Below are 17,739 nucleotides of genomic sequence, written 5' to 3' on the forward strand. Positions count from 1 at the left end.
AATGTTACAATTTGCTGAAAAACTTTACACAAATTCTGACTACTTTAAATGCCTAGTAAAATATCAGAAAAATAAATATATGAATATAAGAGCATATAAACTACAATGTTTATCATTAGAAAACTAATTGTCCTTATGTTCTGAGCATACACCTTTGTGGAATTTCATGTTTGGGATTAATGCACCTTGTAATTTGGGGGACACTGGAAATATGAGCAACACTAATTTAGCAATGGCATCATTCATACAAGTCCCCAATGTTTAACATGGGAAAACAGGTATAGACTTGCTTCAGGTATTTTAAATATTTTTTAAACCGACTGCCACTAAAGCACAATTAGTGTAAAACAATAAAATATCTTTAATATGTAGAGAATTAGAATACACTTCTTGCATCAACAAGGGACTTTAGTTTGTGAATGCTAACTCTTTACTCTTTTCTAACAAAGGCTAACTTTTCAGATTACATTGCTAATTCATAGCACCCTCTGCTGCCTACATTTGTTATTCCTATAATCCAACATGCCATGTCTGACTTTTATAGAAAATGTATGTGAAATCACTAAGAGAGCATAGGCAGATTTTAATAAGACCTAAAATCTTATCTATACCATTGCCCCCATTTGGCAGCATGTTGACTGAAAATACCACTTGGCAATATTAAATAATTACTGAATTAAAATTGATATTTCTTCCAGTTGTATCAGTCATCACAAATGGGGGTAGTAGATTGACACAGGCCTGAGCAGGGAGCACTTAATGTTCATCCAGATCTCCATAGAAGAAAGAGATCCAAGTCTTGGTCAAGGGATGGAAAATCTTAACACCTGTAGTTAAAATGTTCCATTAAAAGCAAAAACACAAGCCTTACAAACAGGAATTTAGAAAAGAAAATCTTCCAAAATGAACTCTTCAGTTTCCTTGATATGGCACCTTCATGGTTTGAAAATTGCAAACATTACACCTTTAACAGGTAATTTTTATAAATGGTTATTTTCAGTGAACAGAATGCTCGGTGATCACATTGTACCTTATTTCATACAAATACAGTTCTTGGCATATTTAAAGTAAACCTAATATTTAACCAACACAACATTGGCCCAAGGGAGGCGGGGCTGGTTAAATCCATTAAGAAACCGTCATTAGAAATTGCCCTGCAGTTCATGTCCACACCACCTCCCTTTTAGGAGGGCACAGTAACTTGTGACCTGTACAGAAACTAAATGAACAAACAAAGGTAGAGAACATGTAATCACATCTGATCCCAGTAAACCACAGCAATGGTCTGAATAGCAGAACAACTTCATTTTGCAAAAAATTCAATCCTGTTCCCCCAAAGGTAATACAATGGACAGATTCAAATCTTCATTTTGCCACTAGAATTGGTTTACAGGAGTGTTCTGTGGATTAGGAAGCTATGAAAGAAGAGAACGATATACTTGCAGAATTTATAATATAGTCTTTATTGAACTTTAAGAACTAAATTGCACGATTGTATGAGCAGCAGATCTATACATTTAAAAAAAAATAAAAGCTATTGATTTGTCTACAGTCTCTCCACAGACATGATCCCTAGCAGGCTGCAAGAAATTTACAAAATGAAAACAAATTCACTGGGAAAATGCTTAAATTAAAATGCTAAATAACCCATACATTACAGGGGGGGGGGGGGGGGGGGGAACAAAATCCACATTCAATAATGGATGGTCTCAAATATACAAAACATTTCTATACAAAATAAAGCAGTTTCATATTATAATTACAAGAAACAATCAGGTGTCCTACATTCTTCAATCACAGAAAAGAAAATACGATGTTAAATGAAAAGGGTGTGCAGGGATGTAAAAACTCACATTTAAAAAAAAAAAATATCACCTGGGGGGCAACAAAACTCAATACATGTATTTCAGGAGAAACAAATGGGCTCTGTTTTGGCATTTTATTTCAGTGCTTTTTGAATAATTTTGTGGAGAATGTCACCAAATACATGGTATTTTAACCTTTGTATAATCCACTGTGGACATGCATGGATTTAATATACTACAAAATGAGTATGCCACTACTCTAACCCCCCCCCAATTGCTGGGCCTTAGGTTGGGCTATTTTCATCCCCTGCTAGTGAATAAATACTGTAGTCATCAGATCCTATGGAATGTCTCGATTTCATTGAAACCTCACTGTTGTGCATTTTGTTGGTGTCTTGCCAACTCCCTCTCTTTGGTAGCGTTCTAGAAGAGCTGCAGAAAGAAGAGCATCTACATTTCAATACATTGCGTTAATGTAAATCTTAAATCTTTCCACGTTTAAGTGATTAATTGGTGTACACTATTTATTAATAAGCTGTACAAAAGCTTTAATATTCCTGTAGTTGAGCAGGAACACATTTTTATCCCAGTTCTCCTGTATTCAGGTTTGTTTTCTACATGACTAGAACACAAAACTACTGCAATTAAAAGTTGTAGTTTTTTACTTTTCAGTTTTAAAATGAGAAATGCGTTCATTAAATATTCCCAAACTGAACTAATTGGGTTTTTGAGTACCAGGAGCCAGAAGTCACAAGTCTAGACATGGAAGTACTGCTTGTCCCCGACACTTACCTTCTGTCTGGAATGAGGCACAGTGTGCGGTACAGGTCTCCCGTCGATGGCATCTTGGAGGCAGCGGCGGAGGAGGAGGATTTGGGGGTAGAGAAAGCAGCCTGGGAGACTGATTTGGTCAGCTGTGCTCGGTGATGGACACTCTTCACTTCAGGTTCTGTACCTGTTAGAGCACACATTATATCCCCCGCCGGTTTAAAAAATGCCAATATTCACACGTACACTGATCATAGAGGCCTTCAGCTCAGAACCAGTATCACAGCCTTGGATGTGCATTTCCTTTCATGGCACAATGGCACATTAAGGCGATGCAGGTAGGAAAGAGTTTATACTTACTGATCGACAAGGCACTTTGAGACTTTGAAGATTGGGGTCTCTTGCGATCTACGAATGGAGTCATGTTTAAAAACTGATGTTTTAACCATGTAGCTCGGTCTTCCTCAAATATTTTCCTCTGGGGGGGGAGAAAAGTATAAGAAACTGTTGTAAACTTAGGCTTCCTGTTATCTCCTCCCCTCTAATATCCTACACCCAAGGTTTGATTTAAAGCATGTTTCCAGGCCGTGTTGGAGTACCTCGTGGCCTAATCTAATGGCCGCTTCTGTGAAGTTCTTCCGCTCTTTTTCAAAGTTTTTCCTTTGATCATCAAAGAGTCGCCACTCTTCCTTCAGGCGCTCTTTATCCTCCAGGAGGTAGCAGTCATGTAGCAGAGCGGCCGTCTCATCATCACAGGGGCAGCTCAGCTGTTGCTGCAAGAGGGTAAGGAGTCAAAATCAAAAGGGGCATTTAAATACCAGAACCACCTAGCTCATTGAAACACTTTACACAGGTCTGTTTGTTTATTCTCTATACACAATGTTAATGGTTCCCTAGGTGGTCCTACCTGCCAGAGCTGCTGCTGGTTTTGAATGAAGTCTCTACACTGCTGGATTTCCAGTTTCAGCTTCTCCATTTCCTCCTCATGTATTTCCCTCGAGATCACATCCTTATCGACCCGAGTCCCCATCTTCACCAGAGATGCTGCCAAAGCAAAACCAGTATCGCATTTAAGATTACCAGGATGGTTTCATTCAGGATTTTCACTTATGGTAAAAAAAAAAAAACTAAAGCCACAAACCCAAGCGTAGCTTCTGAAATCATCCTAAAAAGCATATTCCTTAAAATAAGGATCTGAATTCTCCCACTTCCAGACATGTCCCATCGTTCCAGTTACAAATTGATCACCCCTTTTGAGTACAAATGTGCTTTGCATAAAGTTTGCCAAGTTAAATTGTAGCCTGGCATTTCTTATTAAATAGTTTATATTACAATACCACATTCTCTATAGTAACTACAACAGTTGCAGAGGTTAAAAATTTAACTATCCACCCTAAGCACTACAACATCTATCACAGCAGGCAAATATTTTGTCCCATGGTAGAAGTCCAGAATCATGCATAGTAAAAACAGCAGTGGATGACGTGTATAAAAATACTGAACTATGCCTACAGTCAAGGGTAAAACAAGGGTCAGAACAATTTGTATGTGAAGGGTAATTTTGCCTTGCTGGGTCTCAGTAACAGCTGAACAAAGATGAGCATGTATGCTCCTCCCTAAATCCTAAAAAGAATAATGGTATTTCAAGAGAAATGTACGAGAAGCACATTTATAGAGAAACCCAACATCCTCAATAGCTTACACTTGGGCCCCTACATATTACACAAGCAGATTGATTAGACTACACTTAATTCCTCCCAGCATATGGTGGTCATGTAGTCTGCTTATTTAAAATATGAAACCAGTCATTGTATTAACACGGATGGGTGCATTGTAAGTGGCAGCAGCTATGGACATTTAGTACTTCCCGTTATTACCAATATGGGTAATCTGGGATCTACCTACATTTAGGTTGGGCCACTGTGTTAATGATTTTACTTATAAAAATGTTATGTTTATTTTTTCCCTCCTCTCAAAAAATGCAGCGTGCCTTTTTTATTTTCTCACTGTATGGGTCTTGCAGATCAGCAAAGTTTATTTTTAAATGTCAATTTCAGGTCTTTTTTTATTAAAACAAAAGTCACATGCTGGTTACAACCTTTAAAACAGTTTAACATTGACCAAGCAGAAGACTACATTCTAAAAGGCCACCCGACAGAAGCAATCCAACAGCTATAAGACAGCTATAATGTTGCCACCTGAGCCATGCATAATACGATGGGGCACTTGGTATTCTGCTGCTGAATATCATTCCACATACCTGCCTTTTAAATGCAGGCTTCCTGGAAAAGGAAATGCACATTTCAAAACACTTTAGTGTTAAAAGGACCTACGGAAATTGCTTAAAGATGTGCAAAGTTTAAAATCTCAACCTCTCCCTGATTGTGACATGACGAGGGACTGGTGGATCCCATCGAGTGGGTTGAAAGCCATGAAGTGAATCCAGTAATAGAATAGGCTGGATTTTCAGAATACATGCATACATCTTGAGCAACAGCTCAACACAATGCGTACACAATGCTGAATTAAACTAAAAACCTTTCATGATGTTTCTGACAATCTGACCAATTACAACCCATATCAATTCAGAAAGAAAATACATTTTATTCAACCAGCTCAACTTTGATGGCAGGAAGGATTGTCAGCCCACAACAAGTGTAGATTGTGTAAAAGCCCTCCCATTATAGTCCAGGATTTCACTAAATCTGACAATGGACAAATACCGACCATAAGAAAATAGCAGGGACTTTGATTTGCACTCTGTAGCTACCCAATGAAGGGCGCTATACACAAAAAAAAAAAAATGGATTGAATTTTGGATCATAGCAGAAGAATCTCCTAATTTAAACACAAAAGGCTAAGAGATTTGTCAGTAGTTACCAATTATGTAGACGCTGAAAGTAGTTCTTATAGGCAAGGTTTTACTATGAAAGATGGCAGTGCTTAAATTGGGACATTCTTTCATGAAACTGTAACTGACAATTAAATGCTATATTAGTAATCAAGGGAATTGTGTCCCTTTAATACAGGTCTGTAGCTGCTGCCTACATGCCAATTAGTGTTAATAGAATGACTTTAAATCAGGAGATAAAAAAAAAAAAAAAAAAAAAAAAATTGATTTATTATAAGTGGTTAAATTAAGCAGACTACACAATCACCATGATCAAGAAAGTCAGAAAGTCAGGCAATACTTATTCTATTCTTATTTTTTTTTATTTTATTTAAAAGGAGTCTAATTTCTTTGCTCTGATATGCATCACTTTCTAGTTCTCGTTTTTAAACTGGTTGCCAGCTGTCATTACCTGTATTGGTCACTGTAGAGGCCTGTATAGCCTGTAGAGGTCACTGGTGTTTCACATTTTACAATTTGGTTGCACTACTTAAATCACTTCCTTTTCCATCCCCTGCATGTTAAAAATGTATTAAGAGTGATATCACAAATCAAAAAAGCAGAAGCTCAGTCTGGGCTTATAGATGAAAGGGACTACTGCAATGACTGCATTTCAAATCCCTGACCTTCCTCGTCATTTTAGGGACCCATTCATGATAGACAATACAGCATCAGAGCTCCATGCACATCTCGCAATTACTGAAGGCTACAGCACAAACTACAACAATTACAACTGACAGGCAATTAGTGCACTGATGAGACCATGTGACCATTCAATCTTTAATCACAGGGGGAGTGCAGCAACAAGAATACTTTCTGTGAATAATTCCAGCGAGAGAGAAACAAAACATCCACATTCAAAACTACCTGGATGTAAATCTCAGAGGCTTTAATTATGGTCGGGAGGGAGGGAGGCAGGGGAGGGGAGTGGGTTTAGACAAAACAGGAGCGGTTATAACAGGATATCAGTCTAGTACAGGGGAGGGGGCACCCTGGGCCTGGAGAGCCACAGGGGCCCCCCCATACTAAATTGATGCTCCCAGATCACACTTTGAATTAAACCCCTAGAGGTTTCTCAAAGTATTTTAAAGGTGCAATGGATGATGTACAGGACATTCCACCTCTTCCCTGCAGATCAGCATTACAGCTACACATGCACAGACGCAGACTTTGTCAAACACTAAATTACCATTTCCTGGTTCTAGTTTTTTCAAGCACACAAACACCGTAGTTTGCAGTCTTTACATTTAGCCCACAACAATTGCAAGCCATGTACACTTGCAGTGTGCGGTGCAGGGGGAAGGAAGGACAGCCTCTCTCAACAGCAATGACCACTGTGTAGGACAGAGTCACTGAGAAGCCTAGAAGCGATCCTTAGGTCAGTTCCATGGATGCTAGGAGGTCAGTGAAGCGGTACCTTGGTTGTCCAGTTTCTCTACATGGTTCTTGAGTCTCCTCCACTGCTGGCGGATGCTGTTGGTGAGTTGCTCCCTCGCATGCTCGCACGACAGCTCCAGAGTTTCCCGGCTGTGATCTCCACCCTCTTCCTCAATGTCAGACACAGCCTGCAACACACAGACGCTTACCACCCGGCCACAGCATGAAGTCACCCCCCCACCTACCTTAAGAGAATTAGATTTGAATCCGATATATTTGTTCTGTAAAGTGAAGCTTTATTGGCACTTTTAGCTTTGTAAAACATTCACAATTATCACCTTTAGCAGACCTCAGTTGGAATGGTCTGCAAATGCAAGAGGGAAGGGTTTTATACTAACTTGTTCTAGACTGTCCTCCATTTTCTCCTCCTTTAGGCTGTGTTTCTTAGGACTTAAAATAGACACCATCTCTTTTTTCATCTGCTGTAGAACCTTCTTCAGCTCGGCATTTTCCACCATCAGGTCTTTCTGTCGACATTCATAGTCAGTCAGCAGGGTTTTGTACATTTCGCCTTCATTCCTGTGTGTGTAGCGGGGGAGGAAATAAATTAAAATTAGCAACACTTTAAATACATTTTAGGAACAGGCTCTTAGGAAATTGAATTAAGATTATATTTAAGGCATAAATCGTAAAGGTTCCCCACAAACTGGATGGGCTGCTAAAGACAGTGTGTGCTGGGGGGGAGGGTATAGAGGGAAAGTTAAAGTTGACCGTTTCACAGACTGCACGTCTTATAGAAGCAGAGGGTTCCACAATAGCAGTGAAATATGATCTGGAATCCTCTGCCCCACCATGTGCCGTTTAACTGCAGACTCAGCCTAGTTCATCCAGAATTGTCGTTTCCAGCAATACTGCCAGCTACGAGACTGCGGTTGTATCTGTCCATCTTTACCTGGCCTCGGTCTTCCCAGTTTTCCAAAGACTTCTCTTCCCATCAGACCTCCCGACATAATTTAGAACTTCGATCGCTGCAAAAAGGCACAGTTCATTATAAATGGACAAACTAGACTAGATTCTCCAACACTGATCCCATCAAATACAAGACAGACTTTAAGCAAACTTTTCAGAGTGCTTAAACACAAGCTTCCATCTTATAGCGCTAGATGAACACCACATGAGCTGAGGAGGAGGGGAAGCAATGTGAAAAACTAGGACATTAGGATATTCTGATAAGAGCATGCCCTCAACAACCACCACAAACAAACACCTGCCCTGGCTTAATCTGGGATGAAGTTTGGCAATATGAAACTCACTGTAAACACATCGTAAACCTGCCTTAATGGGGAACAATCCTAATTAATTTGAAATGTGTGACAAATATGCACTCGAGGGACAACTGTGTTCCAGTAGTGATCATCAGCCTGCTGTTCTGGCTAATTAACCCTGCTGGGCACACCATTGACAACCAGATACTGTGATCTTCTAGGAAAACTAATTAGCAATTCTTTCAAAAGACATGCTAATCCTTATACGCCCCCATATGCTAATAGAGTTCAATTCAAATTCTCAGTCCTAATTGTTGACTATATGCCTCATTAAATGAAACCATCAGTAAACTGTCATGCAGGATATCGTCTTTTTTGGCATTCACTGCAGAAGCTTGAAGAGATACTGGAATAAACGTGAAATCGATCACACATACCCAACTTTTTATCCTTTTTGTCCATCAAAAGCTGGTGCAGGCGCTCCTTCAGCTTTGTGTACTCCCTCTCCTTCCTCTTCATGTCATGGTTGTATTGTGTGGCTCGGCTTGCAATTATATTCTGAAGCTTTTGTACCTGAGAGCAGAGGATAAAATCAGCTTCAAACTCTCAGTAGAAGTAAACCATTACTGCTGAGTGAACAAGTATTTATCTAAAGCTTTAACAGCCTATGAACTGAATAATATTTTTAGGAACGTGATCAATGTTACAATGGACAATAAGTGAACCTCTACAAGAGCAATAAATCATGGATAACCAGGTTTCTATACATTCTATATAAAAATTAAAATTAAAATACAAACTATGGTTTGGTTGAGTATGAAAATTAAAATTCTTACCTCCTCTTTTTCACTTTTTAGGCTATTCTGCAAGCTCTTCATTTTCAGTTGTAACTGTCGTTCTCTCTCTTGAAGTGCTGTATTCTCTCTTCTAGATATTTCAAGTTGATCCTAAAATGAGAAAAGATCTGGTGATTATTTGTAAAATGTAATGTTATTAGCCCCTATTGTTTGAAATTGAAATGTGTATTCTAATACTTGGTCTAATGAAAAATATGGCCCTCAACCTTTAATACACCAACTCATGGTTCTCCACCTTGCTGCACCCCATTGCTCCATTATCCACATTTATCCTTTCAAATCTTTCAAATCATCCTAATTGTAACTCTACACTACTGGCAATTATGCCTGCTTTGAGCTTTCTGCACACAGCACTAATGTAAGCATGACATTTTTGCTTTTACTTGAACTAGCCCTAAAACAGAATATTGTACTCCATTTGTTGTCTTTAATTTCACTTAGGACTAAAACGTATTTTCTATATACACTATATTGATACTTATTACATTTTGCATGTTTCTAGAAATATGTACATACTGGCACAAACTTTAATCACCCGGGTAAGTGCATCTGCTAGATATTGTGCCTTTAATCTTCCCTGGTATGGTGTAGTTAATGCTCAGCTAATTTTGTAGAGCAAGAATCCTGTCCGTTCTGAACAACCTCCACAATGACTGCAGTTCCTTATGATTAGCTGGCCCATATTTACAGACCCATGGACATTGCCAACTCGTCTGCACACAACGTTAGTTCTAGACCTTCAGCCTGGAGTTGCTGCTCTGGAGGTGATCCAGGTCACTGCTGGACTTGAGCTGCTCCGTCTCCAGGTCCTCCACGGTGCGCAGGCCCCTCCGGTGCAGCTGCAACAGCTCATACATGACATTGAGCACGGTCACCAGGCTCAGGTCCCGCTTCCCATTGGATTCGCTACACAGAGGAGGGAAGCCCAGTGACGACACCTCCTGAGGAAGAGACCTGGCTGTTAAAACCGGCCCACCTGCCCGCAGTGCAAGCCCAGGTGAAAGCTAAGGACTTTGACATCCTCCCAGCAACCCCTTGCAAACCACAGCCCAGGCATCATTTCTTCACCTGAAGGCTTCTCCCTTGTAGCCGATGGAAACCAGTCATCTATTACTGGGTTTGGTAGGGCAATGGCAGATATCCGATATTTGTATCCGGCATTACAAATATTAGTTACACACAATAATTAGGGACACACCCAGTTTCCCAAAATTTAAGCCTGTGACTAATTACTTTAGTCATGGTTTTATTCCAATTCCCCATCTTATCAGAGCTTCTCCTCCCCCCTCCAGCAACTACATAAATTGCTCCTTTGAGAAGAGCTCACTCAGCCATAAACCACTAGCAAAAACCGAGACCCCAGGGAGCACAATAACTGCAAATTATGTTATTTCAATAAGGACTTGTACTTCTGGGACAGACATCTTATTATCTCATGCACATCTAGCCTAACAACTAGAACACGTTCACATTTTATTACAGATTCTACTTAAAAAGGGATTAGGAACACAGCATGCTCCTCTACGATATTGCAACTAGACTAAGAAATAAAGCATATATGCCGACTACTACAGAGAGACTCTTCCACTGAAATATTAATGAGCGTTTCATGGGACCTGTCAAATCCAGCATTTTGTTTATGAAGATTGTTTTTTCAGTTTCAGGGTTACGCCAATCTGACTCACCTGATTGACATAGGAAACGCACTGAGTGATGTTGTCCTCTGTGCAGAAGGCACTTAAAATACTGTAGGAGTTTTTAGAAAAAGGCAAAGAACAGTGCAGTGGCGGCTGCGTACGATGCCTCGAGGGAGACATTGTAGAACTGCTGGATATTTCGCTGGTCTCTGTGTGGGAGGGGGTGGGGAAGGGGAGACGAGACAAAAACATTAACAATGGGTCATTTATTTATCAATGGGGAAAAACACTGAATTCCAGCCATTAATTGTACTTGAATGGCAAAGTGCATATAGGTTATACTTATACTATAGACAAGCAAGCGTTTTGATAGGCAAAACATCCGAGGTTCAACTGGTATAAGTACGCAATCATACAAAACAGTCGTCATCAAGACTAGAACCACTATAACAGCATTAATTGACAGGCATTTAAATTTCCGCTGTAACAAGTTATAAACTGTTTGTCAAAGCCACAAAGTTGTAATACAGACCCACCTCTCTACCCTGAAGCAAGTTAAATGCATTGCTCATTCATGTACATTTAGTAGTTGCACAACAGAGTTTTACAGAGGTCTCCTGTATATAATGTATCTATTACTCTGCTATGTGCAACACAAATCAGTTCACATTTACCAAGCAATACCTGGGCTAGTAATTATAATCAAGCAAATCGATTATATATTTGAATTATATTCTATTTCCATATGTATATTTATCAGGGCGGGCACACTGAACACATGTTACAATCACCTAGTAGAAGACATTGTTCCTGGAGATCAAATGTACAGATTAAGAGTATATTAGACTATTCAACAAATTTTACTTATTTCACTTGTCACTGAGCAAAATTAGATAAAATAAGTCCATCAGTTTACAGTCACCAGAGGCTGCAATATTGAACATCCAGCAAGCAGAGTTCCAGCAATAATTACCCAGTGAAGGCTCTGGCATTGTGATCGTCCTCCAATCTCCCATAGCAACTAAAGGCCAGAATACCTGAGCGACCAGATCAGTCGCGAAATGTGCAGCACATATGACTAACGGAAGCTCCTACGCAGCCCAGTCCTGAAATAGGCAAACGGGGCACATTAGATTAACAGTAGCCATTCCACACAAACAGGAGATTAAAACAAGTGCACCAAAACTGGGGATGGAGGGGGGTAGGGAGGGTTGCCGACTTAAGCCCATGCATGTTTGTTTTTTTCTTACCCTCCATAGGATTAGTTGACTGTTTAACAAGGAGACGACATTTTGAATTCTCCAAGAACCATATTTCAGATGTCTAGATAGAATACAGACTATGCCCCACCCCCCAAAACCAAACACCAAATGTTTCCTTGCCATGTTAGACTTTTTGCAAAAATCCCATCACCTCAAATCAAAACGAAAAAAGTCTCACCATCGAGATGAGTTGCACACCAAGAGTCAAAATTATTCTGTCTTTAATAGAAACTGAATTCTGAATACACCCTCTGCTCTCTGAAAAGAGGTATAATCTGTTAAACAAGTTAAACCACCTACAGTACAAGATACCTTTGGGCTAAACCCATAATTACTCTACTGCATTCGTCTCAAGTCACACATAACACCACAGTCACACACCATTTTAGTTATTAGTAATTTATACAAAACAAATTAATCAAACCAAACAAAAAACAAACTTGCATTTACCATCCAGGAACCAAACTACCATAGAACCCATCTTCCAAACAGCTACAGTAAGAGGTCACAGTGACGCTTGGAAATCATCTTAGCACTCTTACGTCCTTATCCACTAATCCAGCACACAGATGGCCTCCTATCTGCACAAAACAGACTCCTCAGCCCCAAGTCTGTAGACTATATGGTTCAGTGCAAGATGCTTCGTAGGTCACGTAGTACAATCAAGTTAAATTGATCATCAGGTTAACAGTTGTATACGGTGACAGTTTGTTTTAAGGTCAGTGTAAAATAGTTAACAGCTAGATTTTATTATGGAGAAGCAGGGTTAACCAAACATTTAAAAATGTCTACACAACTTAGGACAGAATGAAACGTTTAGGTGTTATTGATGGACAATTTAAAAATGTGAAAAACTAATTACAGTACATTTGCAGTACTTTTCACTAAGGAACAAATTTGGAGGAGAGTCCAGGCAGATACCAAATATATTTTGTATTAATATCCCTATAAACCCCTATAAGGTTCATTTGATAATTTGGAAGTTAAATCTTGGAAAGATCTTAATGTTAATTCTTGTAAAATAAAATGGTTTACAAATAGGCAAACCATTTTCTCAGCACATGAGTGTACTGAACCCTAACAAAAACAGCATATTTCAAACTATTCTTGAGGGTTAAAAATAAATGCACATATTTTAAATAAAGGTTACTACATAAGTAAAGTTTCAAAGGCCCAGAGCAACACTCAATATAGATCAAACCCCACTTATAACAGTGCAGGATCAGCAGTAGCCCTGTGATGTCATCAGCAAAATCCACCAAAGAATAACAGATTACAGAGGATTAGAGTATTCCCTTTTTCTCTCACAAGACAGTCTTTGCATACATACTGCATCTGGAGCCCTCTGTGATAAAGGTTTCTTGCTAAAATGTTACTGCTGACAAGGGCAAAAATAAGAAAGGGAAACTTGAAAAGAGAAGACATTCTTTGTTGCAACCATTACACATTAAAAAGCTCAACAAACAGTCTGGTTAGAATTAAGATAATGGCATTTCCATAGCTCCAAATCCATATCTTAAGGTACAGTTGAATCACACATTACTTGTAGATCTAAGCAATCATTGAAAGTTTTAATTTAGAAAGATGGCAACCAATTTTAATGATTCGATCATTAAAATTAGATAATTCACCTCTCAGTCATTACAATAACCAATGTGGGTATTAAAATGGTCCAACTACATCTTCAGCACTGGGATTTCAACATTGGCCTGAATATTCATGGTTATTTTCCCAATTCATTGGAATTAAATTAAAATTTCAACCTCCCTTAAGTGAGACTGCCAAGTGCATCAGATTTTGTGTTTACATTACTGCCCGTCAGACATCTCCAAGTTCCAAAATCATAGCCAGTGTGAACCAAATTGTGAACAACAGTCATACAGAATCACAAGGACTCACGTATATACCAGGGAGGACTCAATTAAGTAAAGTGCATGACCAGGCGCTTAAAGCACCCTGGTGATAAATACAAGAGCAGGAAACCAAATGTCCTTTCAAAACAGATGGGACTTCAAATGGACCAAGAGGAATTATACCCTGCTGATTAACACTTCAGCCAATCAGACAGCAGTCAGGAATTAGTGCTAATCAGAGTACACCAAATCAGTCTTCCAAAAATAACCACTGATGCCACATATTTCATAACAAGCCACTTTGCCCTCAATTTCAGCCATCGAAGGTGCAGCCACTGCCTGGTGCACAGGTGCAGTCGTTTCCCCATCCCCGAGTAGACCAGGGTATGGCAGACAGGGTCCAATACTGCACCACCTCTCTAGTGCAGAAATATAGCACACACATCTTAATTGAATAACCAATTTAAAATCAAGGCAAGGAAGGATCTGCTTGTAGCAATGACCCGTGCTCTAATGGATTTGGAAGGCAATGTTATGTCTTATTTTAAAACCATTATAGGTGCATCATTCTTAGCACTATACACTATATATTCAAGAACACAGAATATTAAACAAAAATGGAGAGTTTGAGCACAGCTTGACAAATACTGGTCATCTCTGAGGGAGTACATTAAGTAGGTAAACTATAGTAGCTTTAAAAACAAGCCATGGAGAATAGTACCTTAAAAAAACAAAAAATAGTCAGATCAGGACAAGATGAGCAGTCATGTATGCATTGTAATTTCACAAAACTTAAAAAAATTGAAAGGTCCTAATTTGTCAATGTGTGACCCAACCAATTAAAATTTGAAATCCAAGTTATTTTTGCCAGCAACCTTTTGTTTTGAAAAGCTAGTGTTGCAGGCGACATGGAAAGTTACCACTTAAAGAGCTGGTATAAATAAAAGTGAAGTGCAAAGTTGTATTATGGGGTCTATGGGGAATTTTGCCCAATCCAAATGACAGGGTAGTTTGTCCTAGGCTGTAATTTAAAAGGGTAGTAGGTTGAAAGTATAAGCATACTTCATCAATGCCAATATTGTACAAGAAAGATGTGCAAGACGGCAAAACTTAGACTACACTTTATTGCTTGCCATACTGTAGCGACTTAACGAGCTCAACAGACAATATTTAAGCAGACTCCTGCAAGGGTCACCAACAAGACACGCTGGATTGCAGTCAGTGTTTAGTGTGCATGTTAGTCGAGGGTCTTGCAGGATTTTGCCTTGAAACCTATGCATTAAAGGGATGATACAACTGCTCTAGTAGTAGCACATTACGGTCACCTGACTTTGAAAAATAATAATGCTGAGCATACGGTAGCATCGAAAGCGGCGTATCTAACTCAGCTAAACAACCTTGAAGAGATCCCCACCGAAATAAGGATACGGCTCCACAGAGCAGTGATCAGAGCACAACCCGAGTTAGACTGGGCTTTATTCCGCACGTTACTCCTCCCCTACATTAATATTAACTCGGCACTAAAGCAGGGCTAGAGCTCAGTGGCGAACCAGGACTGTGAGAGAGGTTTTTAAAGAGAAACAAACATGCCACTCACTCACGCTACATATTGTGCGGCGAACTCAGTTCCCAGCGTCCAGTTGCTCTATTGCGTAAATATCGGGCTCTATATGAACCCTTCCAAAACCAGCCAACCCCCTTCAAACAGGTCCCAGTGTCTCCAGGCAGGGTCTCATAATCTCCTCTTGATCACCAACAGCTGATGATGCTAAACCCTCCCACTCCGGCAGCGGGCGCAGGTCGGCAGCTTCCGACTCCCGGACTCAAAAACAAGCATCCCGGTCATTGGTCAGGTGGTTGTTAAGCAACCAACACCTGCTGTCCGCATTGGCTGACGCCGGCGCGGCGCTTCCCTGTAGTGACGCACAGCGTGGAGACGGGTGCGAACCGCGGGGCTGGCAGGTGAGTGAAGCACGCAGTGCTCAGCGTTTACAGCACCTCGTTAACTGGGAACATAGTCCGCCCGCCTCTGCCAAGGTCTGTCTGAGGTTTGTCTGACACCCAACTGGGAATTAACCATTTCCCTAAGGGCTAGCAAAATGTTTTCAAAGGTGTATTGGTGTAAATCCGATTTGCTGAAGTTCAGTGCTGATTAAAGATGCATGATCTTTGTAACTTTTTTTTTTTTTGTAATAGTAATACAACAAGAATGTGTACAAACAAAACATTCAAAAACATTATACAGACCAACCAAAATGTCCAAACAAAACATTCAAGAAGAGATTGAACGGTTCCAAATAGAAATAGTTTGTATTAGTCATTTCATTACCCACACCCATCAGTCTATGTAGCATCAGGAGAGATTGGGATCACATTGCAGAACAAAACCAAACATTAAGTAACAATGGCATGCAAAAAGTCCTTATCAAATTATAATTCAGTTTACAGTTTTAAGATTTCCTTTCGGAGATAGCCATAAATGGGGAAAAAAGTGTAATAAATTATTCAATAAAGATAGTAGCAGTCTCAGATCAATCAGAAGGATAGGATTTCCAGTGGTACAGTTCTTTTGATTGTGGCATTTTGTCCCCTTGAGACTCATCCATCCAGAGCTATAATATATGAAATATTACACCCCACAGTCTGTGGTATGGGTCAGTTACTGAAAGCTGTTCCCTTCTGTCTGAAATGACAGTGTCAAATGAAAACAAAAGCATACAATAATAAAATCTAAGATTTTCTTTCCCCCCCTCTGCCACTGTAAAGACTTTTAGCCTGTTGTATGCAAACAACAAAGATAACCAAAGCAGAATACAATTCTGCACTGATGGTACCCTTAATATATAATATAAAACAGATTATGTTTATTGAGCCTGTATAGATTTGGAAATTAAATAACTTTGAAAAACCATTTAGACACCTGTTACAAAAATATAGGTTTTACAATATCCAGTTGCAAAACTTCAGCTGGTGATTGGAATCAACAGACATTGTGCATAATTGGAAAAAGGTTTAATAAAAAAATGCTGTCAAACATTCACCTATGTTTTTCAAACATTACCACACAGGCAGGCTATCCAAAATGTATGAACATGGTTGGAAAGCATTAAGTAAGGTAGGTCTCATAGAGTGAAGCTGGGCTTGTTGTTATTTCTCAGTGGCAGTAATATAATTAAAGTGGTCTGTCTGCTCCAGAATGAATGAGCAAGGTAATAATCATAATTCACCGCTGTCCAGCATTTTTTCAATACACAAAACCACATGCCAGGAGAAAATCATTACAAAACCCACTGAGTGATGCATGGTATGTGAACTATCCTGCAGCTTTGTTTGCAGACTGAACAGTAGCTGGAAAGCATTAGACGTATTATTTTAAAACCCTTTGCAAATAAATATTTATTTACCTATTTAAGATTTTGTTACTACTGCTAAATGATTCAACAAACAAAAAAGAAAACTGCTTGACCATTTTCTCGTACACTGAGAGAACTGCATCAGTTCTCGTCACTTAGGAAATGTGTTTATGTCTCGGCTAGTGACAGAATTTGATTTATCGCTTCTTCCTCTTCGCACAATCTGCTCTTGTTTTTCGGTCATGGAAGCCAAGGCAGATTAATGTTGTTTGTTTTCTGTATCTGATAGTGTAACATTCTATAGAAACAGAGTTCACAAGACAATAAAGTAAAACTTATTAACAACAGATTGCTGTTTTGTTTTGTTTGTACGTCTGTTGTTTTTGTTGTTGTTGTTCTTTCCTTATCTAGACCTGCACATGGAGAAAATAAGAAATAAAGCTTCAACCTAATTTACCTTTATTATTCAACTGAAACCACCCAAAAAAAGGGAAGAATGAAAATTAGTTTAATAGTTTTATACATGAGATTAGGTTGCTTAAGATATTAAGATAAGCCTGACTTTGTCTTGGCATGGTTATAAGGCTCTTGTTGATTTTGCAGCCAATCCCTTTGTTCATAAACCTGATGGCCAAGGTTTTGTTGTAGCCACTGCCTAAATCTCAAGCCTCT

The 17,739-nt window shown here is 39.3% G+C and overlaps 1 protein-coding gene across 6 annotated transcripts; it reads right to left on the minus strand.

The window, feature by feature from the left end:
- Positions 1 to 1,444: 1,444 nt before the first annotated feature.
- ssx2ipa (synovial sarcoma, X breakpoint 2 interacting protein a) lies at positions 1,445 to 15,497 on the minus strand. Of its 6 annotated transcripts, none has more exons than XM_066692013.1 (14): positions 15,316 to 15,497; positions 11,573 to 11,705; positions 10,648 to 10,808; positions 9,700 to 9,903; positions 8,942 to 9,052; positions 8,543 to 8,678; positions 7,793 to 7,868; positions 7,239 to 7,419; positions 6,881 to 7,028; positions 3,481 to 3,617; positions 3,173 to 3,346; positions 2,934 to 3,051; positions 2,598 to 2,760; positions 1,445 to 2,237 (listed from the first exon to the last, which is right to left on the minus strand). In XM_066692013.1, exons 2-14 carry the CDS (start codon positions 11,613 to 11,615, stop codon positions 2,090 to 2,092), a joined length of 1,800 nt encoding a protein of 599 aa, XP_066548110.1. In that variant the 5' UTR covers positions 11,616 to 11,705; positions 15,316 to 15,497; the 3' UTR covers positions 1,445 to 2,089. The 6 variants fall into 6 exon arrangements, with proteins under 6 accessions (XP_066548110.1, XP_066548109.1, XP_066548112.1 ...); XM_066692012.1 differs by having other exon boundaries at positions 15,312 to 15,497; XM_066692015.1 differs by lacking the exon at positions 15,316 to 15,497 and adding an exon at positions 12,312 to 12,664.
- Positions 15,498 to 17,739: the final 2,242 nt, after the last annotated feature.

Source organism: Amia ocellicauda, chromosome 19 (genome assembly GCF_036373705.1).
Source record: "Amia ocellicauda isolate fAmiCal2 chromosome 19, fAmiCal2.hap1, whole genome shotgun sequence".
NCBI classification, from domain to species: domain Eukaryota; kingdom Metazoa; phylum Chordata; class Actinopteri; order Amiiformes; family Amiidae; genus Amia; species Amia ocellicauda.

Coding starts and splice junctions, on each gene's coding strand:
- ssx2ipa (XM_066692013.1), bottom strand. CDS start 11,615: ATGGGAGATTGGAGGACGATCACAATGCCAGAGCCTTCACTGG. Junction 8,679..8,941: donor TAAAAAGTGAAAAAGAGGAG/GTAAGAATTTTA, acceptor CTCTGCTCTCAG/GTACAAAAGCTTCAGAATAT. Junction 7,029..7,238: donor TGGAGGACAGTCTAGAACAA/GTTAGTATAAAA, acceptor TGTGTGTTGCAG/GCTGTGTCTGACATTGAGGA.